This window comes from Podarcis cretensis, assembly GCF_951804945.1.
Source record: "Podarcis cretensis genome assembly, chromosome: 8".
Taxonomy (NCBI): Eukaryota; Metazoa; Chordata; class Lepidosauria; order Squamata; family Lacertidae; genus Podarcis; species Podarcis cretensis.
The window spans coordinates 6,499,281-6,518,412 of record NC_137177.1 but is presented as its reverse complement, the minus strand read 5'-3'; the positions used below and the strand labels follow the sequence as shown (position 1 = coordinate 6,518,412).

The 19,132-nt window shown below is 49.0% G+C and overlaps 1 protein-coding gene across 1 annotated transcript in view; it reads right to left on the bottom strand.

Annotated features, from left to right (window-relative positions):
* Positions 1 to 19,132, bottom strand: part of RYR1 (ryanodine receptor 1) — a 220,706-nt gene that overhangs the window by 84,582 nt on the left and 116,992 nt on the right. Inside the window, exons 43-57 of the mRNA XM_079989357.1 lie at positions 17,483 to 17,618; positions 16,110 to 16,296; positions 12,930 to 13,041; positions 12,595 to 12,715; positions 12,253 to 12,422; positions 9,157 to 9,377; positions 7,315 to 7,405; positions 6,909 to 7,049; positions 5,848 to 6,011; positions 4,495 to 4,573; positions 4,276 to 4,365; positions 3,323 to 3,463; positions 726 to 800; positions 530 to 605; positions 285 to 408 (exon numbers count right to left, since the gene is read on the bottom strand). Of these exons, the coding sequence (XP_079845483.1) occupies positions 285 to 408; positions 530 to 605; positions 726 to 800; positions 3,323 to 3,463; positions 4,276 to 4,365; positions 4,495 to 4,573; positions 5,848 to 6,011; positions 6,909 to 7,049; positions 7,315 to 7,405; positions 9,157 to 9,377; positions 12,253 to 12,422; positions 12,595 to 12,715; positions 12,930 to 13,041; positions 16,110 to 16,296; positions 17,483 to 17,618 (1,928 nt within the window). The remainder of the gene's footprint in view (positions 1 to 284; positions 409 to 529; positions 606 to 725; positions 801 to 3,322; positions 3,464 to 4,275; positions 4,366 to 4,494; positions 4,574 to 5,847; positions 6,012 to 6,908; positions 7,050 to 7,314; positions 7,406 to 9,156; positions 9,378 to 12,252; positions 12,423 to 12,594; positions 12,716 to 12,929; positions 13,042 to 16,109; positions 16,297 to 17,482; positions 17,619 to 19,132) is intronic.

Here is a 19,132-nt window from a genome sequence, read left to right as displayed (position 1 = left end):
ATGATGGGGGTGGAGACACTCCTTCAGATATACTGGAATTGTATTCCTGGAATACTGGAATATACTGGAATTGTATTCCCAATTGTATATGATGGGAATTGCAGTCCCAAAACAGCTGGAGGGCTGAGTTTGGGGGTGCCTGCCCTAGAGCATGTAGCATATGTTCCCCCATCTCTTTCCTTTTTATACAGAACATGTCATCAGTGTGCATGTGTGCGCGCGCGTGATCTCGCCCACCCACCCACCCACCCACCCCACCCCACCCCATCTCCTTCCAGGCTCACCTTGTCACCGCATAGCCATTAAGCTGAAGGAATTTGAGCAACTCCTGGGCCTTTTCTCGGTCTCGGGCCTTCTCCTTGGCCGTCAGCGTATCGTAAGGCACCAGCAGGGGATGGGTGCCACCCCCTTGAGGGGGGAGGAAAGAGAGAAAGAGGAAGCATGAAGCCTGCTGGGAGGGGGGAAAGGGGAGAGAACAACAGCCCCCCGATAAAAGGAAAGGCAGAAAGAAGAAGATGCAGAGGCTCACCTTTGGCTTCCAGTTCCAGCTTCTTCTTGCGCCCCCAGGTGTTGTGGTAGTTCTCAGCCAGCTGCTCTGCCATGGCCTGTAGAGAGAAACCAGCGATGAGGAGAGAAGAAGATGTGGTCAAATGTGGCAGAAATTATATATTTGGGTAAGTTACGATGACAGAGGAATTTTCCCGCTCTGCTTTGTGCTCACTCACCTGAAGTTCCCTGGAAAGGGTCACTCCAGACAGATCAATGGGCTGAGGGTTGTAGCCATGGCTGGGGTCATAGGTCTAAGGGGGGACACATAAGAACAAAGACCGCTCACTGGACGCCATTGCCTCCCCCACACCACCATTGCCTCCATCCCTCCAATTCTCTTGCGCTAGGTCAAATTCTCTGGATGTCCCTCTCCCGCATGAATGCTGGAAGCTGCCTTAGACAACTGGTCCATCCAATCTGGAAACAGTGGCTCATGTTCTCCTGTCCTGTCCCTCTGAGGAATGAGATCACCACCCCACTCTTACTTACCATCCCAGGCCATCCATCTGCGGCCACATTGTTTGTTCTTTTATCAGATCAAAATGATCAGACAACAGCAAAGGTTGCTAGGTTTATCAAGGGTGCAATGAGATTAAGGGCCACTATCTGAACAAAAATCTTGGTCATTTGATTGTCCTTTTTACCCATTGTTGTCTTTTTAATTGTATATATTGCTTGTTTTATGTTGCTATGGCCGTTGGCTGATGCGAATGAAGTTTATCTATCTGTCATCTGGAGGGCCCGAGGTTGAGGAAGTCTGAGCTATACTCCCTAAATTGCAACTTTTCAATGTGTGGGTGGATCTACACACAGAAAAAAGCACTATACGTAAGTCGGAAATTATATTGTTATAACAAAGGGGGGGGGGGGAACCGCTATGGAAAATTGCAAATAATTTCTTTTGCTCTCCAGCACCATCTGCTGTTGCAGGTTTATAATGCATTTAAAATGTAGTTTTAAACTGGTCCACCTAGCTCAGCACTGTCAACACGGACTTGCAGCAGCCCTCTGGGGCGTCAGCCAGAGATCCCTCCTAGCCTTACGTGGAGATGTTGCTGGGTGTCAGCTTCGCCTCTGAGCCAGTGCCAACGACTGGGCTCAACCTCTTCAGCCCCGACTGGGCCAGGCGAGCTGGGAAAGCACTCCCAGAGACCTTCCACTGCCGGGAGCAGGTCTAAGTGCTGTGGACTCACAACTTAGAGCTGTGAGCACCAAACCCAGTTCCAAAAGTCAGCAGAGGACAGCAGAGTATGAACCACACGAACAACAGCTCTGAAGTATAACTTCTTTTATTCTCTACAGCTACTGCATAAACTAACTAAAGACTAATCGGAGACGCTGGACTGCATGAGTGTTACAGCTGCTTGAGAAGTCACCTTATCTCTATACAGATAACACTCAGACTCCCACAGGCTGGAGCAGAAGAAGCGATGAGCAAAATCCGCCCCCTCCTTTCTGAAACATTGTCAGCAGATTCTTGCAATGGGAGGGGTGAAACATCTGGGATCTTCTGCATGCAGAGCAAGTGGGGGGAACAGGGCCCAGGAGAAGCAATTACCAATCTTCCTGCTTTTAATGCACAAGCCTGAAATCCCTCCCTAGAGCTGGATGAAGAAACCAAGTCTATTGGCTTCAAGCTTCTCCTTACTCTGCTCTGCCAGGGAATGGTCTCCATGTGGGGAACTGGGGTGGAGAAAGGAAGAACCCACAAGCTCCCACTTCCAGCCCCTTCCTGACTACGCATCATACACAAAGGCACATAACAAATCCTTGTTAGCTGTTTTTTTTACTCAAACCTCTGTTGGCTGTTTTTCACTCAGTATCGTTTCCCAGTGAGCGCTCACTGGAAGGACAGATCCTGAAGCTGAGGCTCCAAGACTTTGGCCACCTCATGAGAAGAGAAGACTCCCTGGAAAAGACCCTGATGTTGGGAAAGATGGAGGGCACAAGGAGAAGGGGAGGACAGAGGACGAGATGGTTGGACAGTCTTCTCGAAGCTACCAGCATGAGTTTGACCAAACTGCGGGAGGCAGTGGAAGACAGGAGTGCCTGGCATGCTCTGGTCCAGGGGGTCACGAAGAGTCAGACATGACTAAATGACTAAACAACAACAATCGTTCTCCACACCAGCTGCTTTTGCAGTAGAAAAAGGACAAGAAACCCCCTGGTGAACCTCTCAGGATCAAAAATAGTAGGGAAGGTGTCAGGTGTGCGTGCAGGAGCCAGGCCCTGTGACCAATAGGACTCTGCAGGACTGGGGCCTTCCTAAGCTTGTTCTGAAGAGGCAAGGCGCGGCCACACAAGTGAGGCCGATTGGGAACTCACAGCACCTGGTGGCAAGAGCCGGGAAGGGATATAAGATCAGCATTTCCCATCAGCTCTTTGCCACAGCAACATATTCTCTGCCTTGCTGTGTTTGGTTCCTTGACTCCTTGCTTCTTGATCCTCGGACCCTTGACTTCATGACTCCTTGCTTCCTGACCCTTGGCTTCCTGACTCCTGGCTTCTGAGCTCCCGTTCCTGCTCCCACCCCGCCCTCTTGCCCCCGGTCCTGACATCCCCAGCTGGGACTTTGATCGCCCGTGAACTGGACCATGACAGAAGGAGGAAATAGGAAAGGGGGGTTAAGAACCCACACAACCCTCTCAAAATTGTGGCCTCCCAAGGGGCTTCTCATTAAAAAAAAAGCATCTAGGGCAAGAAACATGTAGTATTTCCCCTTAGTTCCAACCCCCAGATGTTCATTCTCCTCCTACGACACTTCGGGACAAACCTGGGTTGTTTGTGAGATCTTGCGGGTCTTTTTCTTCTCGGTCTTCTCCTCTTCGCCCTCCCGGGCCTTCTCAACAGTCCACTCCCAAGCGATCATGGCCTTCAGAGACTCCTTGATGGGCCAGCGGTAAATTTCCTTATCCTACAGAAAGGGAAACGTGATGTTAAATTTTGGACAGAGAAGGAGAGAAATGACTATGGCGAAGAATCACCGCATTTACTCAAATCTAATGCTCACCTTTTTTTTGGCCAAATTATGTTGCAAAAATTAAGGTCTGCGTTAGATTCGATGGTACATTAGACTCAAGTAAATACAGTAAGCTGTGGTGCCCCATTACATCTTGAGAAGACTATTACGATCCAATCTGGCCACATGAGAGGAGAGCTCTCTAACAAGGTGACTGATAGCCAACTGAATATTTCTAAGTCAAATCTCCACCCCCACTCACCATTCCCCCCTCCACCTCTTTCCCCCTTTTCTTCCTAATGTAACACTAACGTCTCAACAAATGAAACTGATCTGTAAAAAAATGTAACTTGAAAAAAAGAGACACTGCACATACTTTTGTAAACCAAGAAAATCTTTAATAAAAATACATTAAAAATATATATCTGCAAGCAAGAAATCCAATTTTCATCTCTTCCTTTGAAAGTGTTATAACATTCCTAATCTTGTAATCAGCTGGATTCCTGACATTTTAATGATACAAAATATTCATTTGCTACCTGAATAATTATTTCTGCTTTAAAATGCTATTCCCCCCAAGAAGGTTTAGTCTGATGGACAGTGCCAACATCCTATTTTTAAGATGCATTTTCTTTTGGTCTGAAATTCTAAATTTCAGATTCAGTTGGTCTGTCAAGCGTCAGAATTCTGCGACATTTGCCTTTAGCTTGCAACTGGACTCGGGAGTCAAATGGTTCTACCCGGCTTCTACAGGGTGCAATATTTACCTTTTCCGAGAACGTTTTATAAGGGCGCAGCATGGGGTTCGTCTTAGCCTCTTCGTCGACCACCTCGCCAAACGACCAGTTATTCTGAATCTGCAAGTGGGAGATCAAATGGTATCATATCCATTTCTTTCCAAGCAGAGTGAGGCAGAGAGCCTCATCTTCCTGGAGCTTGGAAGGTGTGTGTGTGTGGGGGGGGGGGGTCACTTGGAGGCTCCTTACCTTGTCAAAGGCCCACTTCTCATGCGTATACTCAGCATACTTGTTGATGAAAGAGTCCAGCCTCTCAGGAATGATGACGCTGCAAGAAAGAACGTTTTCATCAGATGCGAGGGAGAAGCGACAGGCAGGAGCAGTGCCCATACCCGGCCCTGCAATGTTTAATCATTCCCGCCCACTCTCAGTGCTGGATTCTGCAGCCTGGAATAAATCCAGGGGAGGAAGGAAATACTGAAAGAGTTAGAGGGCGTTTTCAGCAGGGAGCAGAAAGTGTTAGAATTCCTGCTCCATGATTGCAGTCATGGGATTGTTGTCTTTCACATGACAGTGTATGTTTTGACTCCACAAAGTGGGAAGTGACGGAGACAGGATGTTTGTGTTACTGTGTTCCATGAAGTGGGACCATAGTCCTTTGTTCTTTTTCTCTTTGCCGTCTGATGCCAGAGAGAGAGGGAGCCATGTTGCAGTGCTCCATCTGTGTTTATATGTAAATAAAGTAGATTAGCCAAAATGCTGAGGTCTGTCACGCAAACTGTGCAGACTCTTTGGATCCCCAAGTTTGCTGGTGTCTGTTGGCATCGGTCGCTGTGATGTTTGGGCTGAAGAAAGCCTTTGAAGCTCCCGAAGAATCGACCAGGAGGGAGAGAACATGTCAGTCGGGCATGTGTCTCTACCAGGATCCTACTCGAGCGTAGAACAAGCTCCTGACAGAAAGGCTAAATCCCTCTTCCCCTCTTTCAATCTTTCCCTAAAGGTTCATTGTCTATCCCTGCACTGGCATTACCTCAGCAGGCCTGCTAACGTTTACATTTATCTTTATTACGCCACAGATCTCCTGCCTTTCCTTCAAGGAGCTACAAGTGGTGTACATGTCCTCCCTGTTTTGCTCCTCACAACAGCTCTGTGAGGTAGGTCAGGCCTGAGAGATGATGACTAGCGTGAGCCAAAGGGGGATTTGATATCGGCATCCTAACCACTATGCCACGTGCGTCCTTCTGCACTGAGAAGGAGAGTCTCCACCCCCATCGTTCTGCACGGACGCTGAGGTCCAGCGCCAAGGGACTTCTGGCGGTTCCCTCGTTGCAAGAAGCTAAGTTACAGGGAACCAGGCAGAGGGCCTTCTCGGTAGTGGCACCCGCCCTGTGGAACGCCCTCCCACCAGATGTGAAAGAGAAAAACAGCTACCAGACTTTTAGAAGACATCTGAAGGCAGCCCTGTTTAGGGAATCTTTTAATGTTTAATAGATTATTGTATTTTAATATTCTGTTGGAAGCCACCCAGAGTGGCTGGAGAAACCCAGCCAGATGGATGGAGTATAAATAATAAATTATTATTATTACTTAAACATCACTCACTTGAGGGTCTCCACAGGCTTGGGGTCGAAGTTGCCTTCAGCATCCACAGACGCCTTCTTCTCTGTCTTGGATGAGTAGCTGGCATCTACGTAGTCAGGAGGGAGAGCCCCCGCAATGGCACACAGGCAGGGCATGGCAAGCTTGTACAGGTCAGGGTCAAATTTCTGGGCACCGTGAAGGAGAGAAGCAGCGGTAGGGTGAAGTGGCAGACAGAAAAGAAGAAGACCCACATTCCTGGCCATTCCCCACCCTCCCAGCTGAGTTGCCCTTGGCAGTAACCTCTGCTGATAGACACTCATAGCCAAGGGCAGCCAGGAAAGAGGGAGACAGATCAGCTGGAAGCCAAAGGTCAGAGGCCAAGTCAAGAAGGCTAAATGCTTGAGCCAGTCAGCCTGAAGGCTGGTCACATAGTAGGGCATGGGAAGACACTTTAAATATGTTATTATTGGTACATAAGGCCTTATACAGCTTTGGACCAGGCTCCCTCTGTCATTTTATGCAATAATCATCGTAAGGTAAAAAAGGTAAAGGACCCCTGGACGGTTAAGTCCAGTCAAAGGCGACTATGGGGTTGCAGCGCTCATCTCGCTTTCAGGCCAAGGGAGCCAACGTTTGTCCACAGACAGCTTTCCAGGTCATGTGGCCAGCAGGACTAAACTGCTTTTGGAGTAACGGAACACTGTGTCAGAAACCAGAGCACACGGAAATGCCGTTTACCTTCCCACTGCAGCGGTACCTATTTATCTACTTGCACTGGTGTGCTTTCGAACTGCTAGGTTGGCAGGAGCTGAGACAGAGCAATGGGAGCTCACCATGGTTGCATGGATTCGGACCGCCGACCTTCTGATCGGCAAGCCCAAAAGGCTCAGTGGTTTAGACCACAGTGCCACCCGCATTACCTTCATCGTACCATCATAGGAATGGCTTTGTTTGGTGTGGTGTGTAATTTTCTGCATTTTATATTGTGTCTTATTTTACTGCAAAACACTTCACACATCACCCAATTCCCAGGCTGACCCAATGGATCCTACTTAAGATCAAAGTTAGCTACAACTGCTTACCTTGTGGGACAGAGATTCAAAAATGCCCCAGAAGAGCTTCCGGGTCAAGTGAAGCTCCTCCTCAGAGGTCACCCCATAGTTGGCCCAGCCAGTGGGAAGGCAGTAGTACTTCCAGCAACGCTCGTAATGATTGGTCAGGAGCTGGGCAGGGTGGAGAAAAGGAGTCAGCTTCCCGTCAAGAACACAATTTCCTTCATCCTCCAGACCAGCCTTTGCCAACCTGGTGCCCTCCCAAAGTTTTAGACTACAAGTCCCATTGGTTCAAACCAGCGCAGCCAGGGTAGCTGGGGCTGATGGGAGTTGTAGTCCAAAACACCTGGAGGGCACCAGGTTGGCAAAAGCTGCTGCAGACAGCCTAGTGTGTTCCATATGACAACATCCCCAACCCTCCACATGCACTGCTCACCTTCAGAGACATCTTTGCAAACTCATTGAGGATGGGCACATCAAATACCAGCCGGCGCAGGAGATGCTGGAGCATGGAGGGCCTGATATACCTGGAAAAGTAGCCCGCAATGAAATTCTGTGTTTGGGGGACCAAAAATATTAAGGAGCAGAGGTAGGGAGGCTTAGAGGAATGATGGTTCTGACACCTGGTCAACCTCTTGAGTGTACAGTCATACCATGGGTTAAAGTAGCTACGGGTTAAGCATTTTCGGGTTGCGCTCCGTGGCGACCCGGAGGTAACGGAACGCGTTACTTCCGGGTTTCGCCGCTTGTGCATGTGCGAATGCTCAAAATAACATCACATGCATGCGCAAAAGTGGCGAATTGCGACCCGCGCACATGCAGACACGGGTTGCGTTCGCTTCAGGGTGTGAACGGGGCTCCGGAACGGATCTCGTTTGCATCCAGAGGTACCACTGTATTTGTAGGAAGGGACCAAGCTTCCTCAGAAGGAACACTGGCTGTGGCTAGCCAGATAGAGACAAAGACCATATAGATCCAGATGCAGTTAGATCATAGGAGAGAGAGAAATAGTCACAACAGGTCCTGATGTGAACGTTGACCTCAGCAGAGGCAAATCAGGACAAAAGTACCCTTAACAGCTCCATACAGGGCTCACCTTGAAAAATGAATGAGAGCGAAGCTTAGATGTTGCTTCAACAACAGTCACTCTCAGACCAAGTTTTATGCACTAGCTCTGTCTCAATTGCTAGCTCTGCCTTCACTCTCCAGCTGTCATGTACTCCAGTGCAACGAGGAAGACTCTGGCGCAATGCAATGGGCGGAGGGGTAGAAGAAGAAGGAGTTTGGATTTGATATCCGGCTTTATCACTACCCTAAGGAGTTTCAAAGCGGTTCACAACCTCCTTTCCCTTCCTCCCCCACAACAAACACTCTGTGAGGTGAGTGAGACTGAGACTCCAGAGAAGTGTGACTGGCTCAAGGTCACCCAGCAGCTGCATGTGTAGGAGCGGGGAATCGAACACGGTTCACCAGATTACGAGTCCACCGCTCTTAACCACTACACCACACTGGCTCTGTGAGCTCCTCCTGTGCACATGCTTCCTCCTCTGAATTCCTCCTCCCAATCTGAATCCCCAGTCTCATTCCCCAAAGAAGGGGAGTCTAACCCCTGGGTCATGGGAGAACAGAACATATGTGGGCAGATTAATACAAGAAGCAGCCATGACAAAGAAGGAATTCAAGGCCTGCCCAACTTCCCGAGTCGAAGAGGCAAGTTGTTCACCTGTTGGAATGGTGCTCCATAGTTTTGGGGCCACCCTGAGAAGTCCCCGTCATCATTTGCATTCACCTACCTAACTGATCTTGGGACGCGGGTGGCGCTGTGGGTTAAACCACAGAGCCTAGGACTTGCCGATCAGAAGGTTGGTGGCTCGAATCCCCGTGACGGGGTGAGCTCCCGTTTCTTGATCCCTGCTCCTGCCAACCTAGCAGTTCGAAAGCACATCAAAGTGCAAGTAGATAAATAGGTACTGCTCCAGCGGGAAGGTAAACGGCGTTTCCGTGTGCTGCTCTGGTTCGCCAGAAGCGGCTTAGTCATGCTGGCCACATGACCCGGAAGCTGTACGCCAGCTCCCTCAGCCAGTAAAGCGAGATGAGCGCCGCAACCCCAGAGTCGGTCACGACTGGACCTAATGGTCACGGGTCCCTTTACCTTTACCTTACCTAACTGATCTTAAGGGTGGGCATTCAAGAAGGACCCCGAAGGATGTGAAGGCAGTGCTTCCGGTAACGCAGGGCGTAAAAGGTCTACCTTGAAATTAGGGCCCCTCCTCAATACCTGCACAGCGCCATGAGGCACTCTTCAATGACGTCACGCTGCGCTTTGGTGAGGGAGCGCCCCCGTGACAGCCGGTAGATGGTGTGCAGCATGGAGTCCACCATGATGGCCCGGTGCTCGGTGCCGGCGAAAAGGGGGGCACACTTGGTGATGAGGGGCAGCACTGCCAGGCACAGGTAACGATTCATGGCCAGCGCCATTTCTGTGGTGCTGAAGGCAGCCTGCGGTGGGAGAAGGGAAAAGGTCAGAAGCGTGGGAGAGGAAAAGGGCCTGTCAGTTTGCATTTCTTAGTGCAGAAAATATTAATCTGATTTCGTTATATATATAAAGATTTTTAAGTACCATATTTTTTGCTCTATAAGACTCACTTTTTCCTTCCTAAAAAGTAAGGGGAAATGTGTGCGCGTCTTATGGAGCGAATGCAGGCTGTGCAGCTATCCCAGAAGCCAGAACAGCAAGAGGGATCGCTGCTTTCGCTGCACAGTGATCCCTCTTGCTGTTCTGGCTTCTGGGATTCAGAATATTTTTCCCCCCTTGTTTTCCTTCTCCAAAAACTAAGTGCATCTTATGGTCTGGTGCATCTTATAGAGCGAAAGATACGGTATAAGTTTTTGAAAAAACAAGAGTCATTCCTGTTAGGAATGGTGGGAGAAGACATTAACAAGAATGACCAGAAACTGTTCTTATAGACAACAACGGCGGTGAGGTTATTGCTGGCTCAGGTATGGAAACAGCAAAAATTGCCTACAATAGAAGAATGGCAGTACAAGGTTATGGAGTATGCAGAAATAGCCAAATTAACAGCAAAAATTTGATATCAGGGGGATGAAACATATCAAAAGAATGGGGAAAATTTATGTTATATATAGAGAAGATGATGTGAAATAGGGAAACCAGTAGAATTATAATAATATCTCATAATAGGAAAATACAAGAAATTTACTGGATGATAATATCAAAATGAATTAAAAATGTATATTAGGATTATTATTGAACAATATTTGTAAATGAATATACACAGACAGCAAGAATTTGTATATATAGAAATAATTTTTTGTTTACGGACATTTAATGGAAAAAATGAAGAAGAACAATCTTATGGAAAATGGACAAAGACAATGCGAAAAGTCAAAGAGGACACAAAAAAGCCAGAAGAAGGAAGGAGGGAAGTCAGCTCAGGAGAGCAAGAACAAACGTGAAATATAATGTATGTGTATGTACAGTATGTAACTAAAAATTCAATAAAGATCATCGGGGGGGGGGGGGAGAGAAAGATCTGATTTGTAGAGATCTTTCCTATTCTAATTAATTCAGGAGGGTTCTTGGAGCGGGATGAAATATAATTGCCTCTGGTCTACTGTTTGGGAATCCTGCAACATGTTTAAGTTTTTACTCTGCTAGCTATACATTGGAGTTCTATTCCGGATCAATATTGAGTAGAATTTCAATGACAGGGCCATCAGAAGGGAAGACCACAGAACATGAGAAGAACCCTGCTGGGGAAGATATTTGGACAAAGTGGATTCTGCAGTTAAGCAGTAGAGGGGAAACATATAGCAAAAGTGAACTATTAGGTTTTCATACACGCAGAAAGAAGGAAAGGAAATTTATAAACAGCAATTATTGTTTTATTGCAGACTGACAACTTGATCACCTCACTTGTATATATCGGAAGTGTTAGAATATTGTATGTACAGGATTTGTCAAGGTGATGTTAAGGGATAATAAGTTAAAATTAACAAAGAAATGATTGTGATATAGGGAATGGAATGTGAATTAGAAATGATTGGGGAAACAATGCAGAAAGAAAAGGAAATTATGGGCACACCGAAAACGGAGCGTGGGAAGCCAATTCCTGGAAAAATTGTACTAAATTTGTTTTCATCTGTGGTGGATTTGATACAATTCGCTAAAAAATTTTTTCTTTAGGCAAGCCAACGCAGACATGTGGAATTTTGACGTTTTAAACCTGGTTTTTATCTTGTCATGGGTGGCAATCATTTTTTGGATGTTTGAAATTCCTTTTGTTCCATTTGGTTTATTTGTTAAGTTTGTATACCACCACCCTTCAGGGAGGTCCACAGCATGAAAACACAAAATAAGAACACAAAATATGCAATAAAAGCATTAACAAAACCAACCAGCCAACCTACAACCCTCCTCCCATGGTTGTCTTTAATAATTCCATTGTTTCATTCTTTTCGTAAGCCTCTTTGAGGTTGTTGCTTTTGTTTTGTTTTTTTAAATATTTTTTATTAAGCAATTTCAACAGAACAAATTATCAATCCAAATAATCAATTACATTATTTCCCCCCTTTTTATTCCTCCCCATCCCTCCCTCTCCCCCCCACCTGAGACTTCCCTCAGCTCCCCTCTCTTTATTTGCACATATTATTATCCGCATGTTAAAAATTGTACATATCATTGCCTTATCTATCATTTATTCTATTAATAAATTTGTGGATGTTTATTCAAAAGGAGTCCAAGTCATTTTGTTGTTTTTTTTTAAGTAATTTGTAAAAAGTTCCTAATCTTCCTTGAAGTCTCACGATTATCCTTCTCACGTAATTTATGTGTCAACTTTGCCAATTCTGCATAACTCATCAATTTTTCTTGCCATTGTTCTTTCATTGGGATTTCCTTTAGGTTGTTGATTTTGGACAATCAAGTGGTATATTAATTTATAATCACACAAACAAACAAACAAACAAACAAACAAACTGTTAAGTTGTGGGTGAACATATCAGACGATACAGTGATTCTTCAAACAGCTCTTGTTTATTCACAGGCCAGAACAGAACTGAACTGAAGGGTTCAGCCAGCCTGCTTATATAGAGCTCCAGTACAACATAACTGTAACAATTTTCTAAAACTATCCAATCACTGAATGTCACTTTCGATCCCATTTGCATAACTATCTACAGTATCCCCCTGCTGGCCCAGGGTGAGAACTTCAGTACATAACACAAACAAAGTGCAGCATCCTGATTTCATAGTGCCCAGTCAGATGCCCCAATGGGAAGCCCCCGAGCAGCAATCTCCCCCTCATGTGATTCCCAGCCAATAGTATTCATCCCTTCCTATCCCAGCACTCACCGTGTCCAATGAGGCGGCAGCTCTCATGTCAGGCAAGAAGCCCACCTCCAGCACACTGAGAAGGAAGTCCTGGTTGTCAATGCCGTAGACCCGGTCCAGGAACAACACCATGGGTGCCTTGTGGTCAGGCACAAAGCTTGCGGACATCTTGGGCTCGACAACGCTGCCATCTACACATGGGCAAGAGAAGACCATTAACGGGTGGAGGAGAGCAAGCCAGGCTTCCGGAAGCCGGTTGGGGTGGGGAAAGCAAGGCAGGCAGAGGAAGGAGTGCACATGGAAGGTTCCGGAAGGGCCTGGAAGGTTCTCGGGACCAGGAGAGGTCCCGCCCGGCCACCGTACCTTTGCCAAACGATGGGATCTGCAGAGGTAGACTGATGACCCCGACCAGATCCTCCAGGGGTACCAAGGAGCGCAAGATGGCCCTGATTCTGAGGGCTTCGCCTTTTCCGGCCTGGATGAGCTGTTTGGATAGAAGGAGGCAAGGCATGAGGAGGAGCCAGTTGGTTAGGGACCTGATCCAGTGCCCACTTTGGAAGAAAGGATGATTTGGGGCGTTGAGAGCCAGCAGAGGATCAGTGCAAGGTGAAATGTTGTGGGGGGTTTTTTGGGGTGTGTGTGAAGTGGGCTATCTCTAGCATTGCAGAAAGTGAAGGGAGTGGAGGGGTGCTGCTTACATGCATCTCAGGGGCGCAGCGCCCCAGCAAATCGATGAGGGCGGCATAGAAGGACATGATTGCGTTGCCCAAATGCACCCGGTTCTCTTCGTGGGATTCCTCTCCCCCAAATCTGGTAGAGAGAGAAAAAGAGAGAGTAGGGAAAGGGAAGAGGGAGCATCAGCCGTCCATGCAGTGAAGGTGGGGAGCATGGGGGGAGGGGCAAAATAATGAAGCCCTACCCCTAAACAAACAAACAAACAAACAAACAAACAAACAAACAAACAAACGTGAGAGTAGGGAAAAGGAATGAATACGTGTCACTGTGTGTGAAAATGAAGCTGCAGAGAGCTCGGACAAGTGGTCATCATGTCAGCAGAGTGCAGAATACGGCCATCAGCTTAGAACAGGGGTCGGCAAGGTTTACCTTGCCTGGGCCAGTTCACTCCAGCGGAGACCCCTCCGTGGGCCAGATTGCGCATGCGCGATTTCCGGCGTCAGCATCTGCGCAGACGCGATTTCCGGCATCTACGCAGGCATGATTTCCGGCGCTGTGGAAGCGAGTCCCCGTGCTGCGCTATGCTGGTTAAGCGCAGTACGCAGGGACTCACCAAGCGGGCGGCTCGGTTTGGGGGCAGCTCGTGGGCCGGATAAACAACCCCCATGGGCCTAAGGTTGCGTACACCTGGCTTTGAATATTGTGGCACCGCCAACAACCCGAATTCTTAGCTTTTACATTGAAAAAAACCACACACACAAACAGATCAAGGCTCCAGTCCTCTTGAAGGCGGAGGGGAAGTGAAGTGGAGAGGGAAACAGAGAAGGGAATTTTTGATTTGAGCTAAGAAATCAGGGGGACGCGGGTGGTGCTGTGGGTTAAACCACAGAGCCTAGGGCTTGCCGATCAGAAGGTCGGCAGTTTGAATCCCCATGACGGGGTGAGCTCCCGTTGCTCGGTCCCTGCTCCTGCCAACCTAGCAGTTCGAAAGCACGCCAAAGTGCAAGTAGATAAATAGGTACCACTCTGGTGTGAAGGTAAATGGCGTTTCCGTGTGATGCTCTGGTTTGCCAGAAGCGGCTTAGTCATGCTGGCCACATGACCCGGAAGCTGTACGCTGGCTCCCTTGGCCAATAAAGCGAGATGAGAGCCGCAACCCCAGAGCCGGTCATGACTGGACCTAATGGTTGAGGGTCCCTTTACCCTTTACCAAGAAATCAGGGGGTCTGACTCTTGAGACTAGTCCCATTTTGGTAATGCTTGGAGCATGTGAGGCAATGGTAAAAAGAAAGTGATGCTGAGCATGTGCAGAAAGGTGGGAAGGTTTTTTGGAACGACTCTCTGCAGGGACTCAGGCCTGTAGTGAGGGAACCTGGGAAAGTGTCACAGACTCATAGAATTGTAGAATTGGGAGGGACCACAAGGCCCATCTAGGGACGCAGGTGGCGCTAAAGGTTAAAGCCTCAGCGCCTAGGGCTTGCCGATCGAAAGGTCGGCGGTTCGAATCCCTGCGGCGGGGTGCGCTCCCGCTGCTCGGTCCCAGCGCCTGCCAACCTAGCAGTTCGAAAGCACCTCCGGGTGCAAGTAGATAAATAGGGACCGCTTACCAGCGGGAAGGTAAACGGCGTTTCCGTGTGCGGCTCTGGCTCTGGCTCTGGCCAGAGCAGCGATGTCACGCTGGCCACGTGACCCGGAAGTGTCTCTGGACAGCGCTGGCCCCTGGCCTCTTAAGTGAGATGGGCGCACAACCCCAGAGTCTGTCAAGACTGGCCCGTACGGGCAGGGGTACCTTTACCTTTACCTTTACAAGGCCCATCTAGTCCAACCCCCTACAATTCAGGAATCTTTTGCCCAACGTGGGGCTCAAACCCACGACTCAGATTAAGAGCCTCATGCTCTACTGACTGATCTACCAAGGCAGATATTTGTCAGGCAAGTATTTGACTTGTGCGGTACGAGCTCATCCATGAAGCTAGCAAGGCACCTTTTCAAACAAGAGAGATAAGCTGGGGCAGGTCATATGCTGCTCCTCGGCTCAATGCGCTGAGCAACAAGGGAACCTCTGCTCCTCTTGCTGTTCCTGGAGAAACAGAACAATTTTGCCTCCGCCTTCACCATCCTTTCCAGCCCGTCCCAGTTTAACAGGAGCTGTTAAATTGGAAAGGGGTGCAGCTCAGTGGTGCTGCTGCCACCTGTTTGCAAGCAGAACGTCCCTGGCATCTTCAATCCCTGGGAATGTCCTTGAGAAGCACTGCCAGTCAGTGTAGACAACACAGAGTCAGATGGACCAGGCATAAGGCTGCTTCGTATATACTTCCAGGCTAAGCCCTTTAGTTCAGTGGCTGCTCATGTACTATGCATGCATAAGGTCCCATGCTCAATCTCCAGCATTTCCAGGTAGGCTAGGAATGTTCCCAGGCCAAACTGCCACTGCCAGTCAGTGTAGGCAGTACTGAGCTACCGTATGTTTCGCTCTATAGGACGCACCAGACGATAAGACGCACCTAGTTTTGGGGGGAGGAAAACAAGAAAAAAAAAATTTGAATCCCAGAAGCCAGAACAGCAAGAGGGATCTGGCTTCTGGGATACTGTGTGGCTGTTCTGGCTTCTGGGATAACAGCACCAAGCCTCTTCAGGGCGGTGGGATGAAGGCTCCCCCTGCCCGGAAGAGGCTAAGGCAGAAGCCAGTACAGGTGCCTCGCTGAAGGGGCGCTGCGCAGTTCACCCTCTTTGCGCAGCGCCTCTCCTTCGCAGGACCCTTCTGTTCCTCCTTTGGCTTCGCAGGACAGGTGTGTCGCTTAAGGGGCGCTGCGCAGATAAGGAGAGCTGCGCAGCGCCCCTTCAGTGAAGCGGGAGGAGGAACAGAAGGGTCTCCATTCCTCCTCCCGCTTCGCTGAACGGGCGCTGCGCAGCTCTACCTCTCTGCGCAGCGCCATTCACTCCATAAGACACACTCACATTCCCCCTTACTTTATAGGTGTGTCTTATGCAGCGAAAAATACGGTAGATGCAAAAATGATCTGATTCAGTATAGGGCCTGCTTCTATGTTCCTATGAACTGGGCTGCATACCTTTTGGTTCAAGGATGGGGTCTGTGTCCCTGGAATGTGTCTGTTAACTCTACGCCCTGCCCACCCAAATTACTCAATGAGCCTGCCCTCCCCGTCAGCATGCACAGCGCCCTCGCTCCTCCCTTCACGCACAGCTCCCGGCGGCGATCTTTCTTGACCGTTGGCCCGTCGCGGGCAGGATCCTGCGAGATCTGGATGGCCTCCTCAATGGCGGCCAACAGCCCATTGCCACCTTCACCCCGTAGGGCAGGGCCAAAACACTCAGGGCGCCGGATCAACAAGCGAACCACCACATTGGCGTTCTCTTCCACACTCTCACCTGCGGGGAAGAAGGGAGAACATTGCATGAACGGGGACAGGGAGGAAGGTTTCTGCATATACACATAAAATTGTAAGGCTGTCGTCATATTGCAATTCGCATTGCCACCTAGAGAGGTGAGATGAAGGGGACGGAGTGGGGAGAGCTGGGAGGGGAGGTTTGGACAAACTGGAAGTGAGGTGTAAAGGGATGGGGGTCGTAAGGGAAGGGGGGTTGGCAAAGAGGTTGGTGCACAGGTAGGCTTGGTAACCGAAGCAAACAGGCATCAGCCCCTAGTTCCACATATTTTTGCCACAGAAGCACCTGGTGGAAACTCTACTGTCTTCGTTATTTCAGCTTTGACTTGCTTCCACAAAGTAAGGATTATACAGTGGTACCTCGGGTTAAGTACTTAATTCGTTCCGGAGGTCCGTTCTTAACCTGAAACTGTTCTTAACCTGAAGCACCACTTTAGCTAATGGGGCCTCCTGCTGCCACTGCACCGCTGGAGCACGATTTCTGTTCTCATCCTGAAGCAAAGTTCTTAACCCGAGGTACTTTTTCTGGGTTAGCGGAGTCTGCAACCTGAAGCGTATGTAACCCGAGGTACCACTGTATTTCTTATGTTTGTGGCACAAGGTTTAGAAATATGTGGGGTGTGCCAAGTGCCAGCTCAGAATCTGGTTGAAGTCTTGGAAGGGACATTGGAGGGGGAAAGAAAGGCTGGTCTGTCACATCTGTTGGGGCTGATGTGGCCCACTGGCTAGCCAGGGTTCTAAGCGTTATAAACATGCCTCATCTCTATTGTCAATCACTTGTTTCCCCCCAAAATTAACCCCGGGTCCACCTAATGAAATCTGCAGCAACCTCCGTCCTGTGCAGGTTTTGCCAACCTGGTGCCTTCCAGATGTTTTGGAGGACAACTGTCATCAGTTTAAAACATCTGGTGGGGACTCCAGGTTGCCAGATGCTGCTCCAGTGCAACACCAACACAATCCAAATTTAGCAGTGACTCCTCCATTCTGGGAACCCGCCATTTTGAAGACACTGATGGCAAAGGAAGGCAGACCCCCGCTAGAGCGAGCGAAATAATACAGCCCACTGTGTTCTCTGGGTTAGGGAGTGATGAAGAGTGGACTTGCTCTTCTGGACCCTGAATTATCTGTGTAACCACCAGTGTTAAGAGCCCATCCACCGCCAAGCTCACCGTTGACGAAGACAGTGAAGCGCAGGAAGTCAAGGTAACGCTCGCCTCCACAGGGGTTCCAGCCAATGTCGGGGTATCCCTTGGAGAGAAGCATGGGGCAGCTCTGGAGGCCGGCCCCGGCTAGGTACGTCACCACCTGGGGAAGCAAGGGAGAGTGCAAGGCTTGTTGACAAAGCTCTAGTGCCTGGAGGCGGTTGGAGGATGGATGGCGGCTAACAGATTGAGATTGAATCCTGACAAGATAGAAGTACTGTTTTGGGGGGACAAGGGGGTGGGTGGGTGGGGCTCCCTGGTCCTGAATGGGGTAACCGTGCCCCTGAAGGACCAGGTGCGCATCCTGGGAGTCATTTTGGACTCACAGCTGTCCATGGAGGCGCAGGTTAATTCTGTATCCAGGGCGGCTGTCTACCAGCTCTATCTGGTACGCAGGCTGAGACCCTACCTGCCCGCAGACTGTCTCGCCAGAGTGGTGTATGCTCTGGTTATCTCCCACTTGAACTACTGCAATTTGCTCTACGTGGGGCTACCTTTGAAGGTGACCCAAAACTGCAATTAATCCAGAATGCGGCAGCTAGACTGGTGACTGGAAGTGGCTGCCGGGACCACATAACACCAGTCCTGAGAGATCTGCATTGGCTCCCAGCCGATTTCCGAGCACAATTCAAAGTGTTGGTGCTGACCTTTAAAGCCCTAAACGGCCTTGGTCCTGTATACCTGAAGGAGCGTTCTCACCCCCATCGTTCAGCCCGAACACTGAGATCCAGGGCCGAGGCCCTTCTGGCGGTTCCCTCATTGCGAGAAGTGAGGTTACAGGGAACAAGACAGAGGGCCTTCTCGGTAGTGGCGCCCACCCTGTGGAACACTTTCCCTTCAGATGTGAAGGAAATAAGCAGCTACCCTATCTTCAAAAGACATCTGAAGGCAGCCCTGTTCAGGGAAGTTTTTAATATTTAATGCTGTATTGTTTTTAACACTTGATTGGGAGCCGCCCAGAGTGGCTGGGGAAACTCAGCCAGATGGGCGGGGTATAAATAATAAATAATTATTATTATTCAGTCCTTCCATGCCTTTATCCACAGGGCATCCACCCCAATGGAGCAAAATGGTGGAGGACCAGATTCATGACTGGGATAATTCACCCTCATTTCCCTGGACTTAAAAAAAGGCTGCGCTCATAACTAACTGACAAGACTCACAAACCACACAATAAGTGACTGCACATGAGCGACAGGTCTGCATTCATGAAATCGACAGGCAAGAAGAACGGAAGAGGAGACCTTTAGCTGGATCCCATCCAGTCCAGCATCCTATTCTCACAGTTTCAAACCAGAAGCTCATATAAACAGAACCAACACTCCATACTTCTGCTATTTCTGGCATTCAGAGGCAAACTGCATTTGACAGTGGACAGGGTGTGTATTGATCCTGGCGTCATTTATGACATTTAAATAGCTAGCTCCAGCATCGCTGCCCAGGAAAGGAAGAGAGGTGGGATGCAGTTGCTAAGCAACCGCAGAGGAGTTTACTCCCTCACCACTTTACAAAAAGGCTGCCTAGGCTGCTGCTGTGAAGGCAAGGAACAGCTAAGGGAACTTCCGCTCCCCATATGAACTGACCTGGACCCTACAATCATAATCTCACACCCTTCTT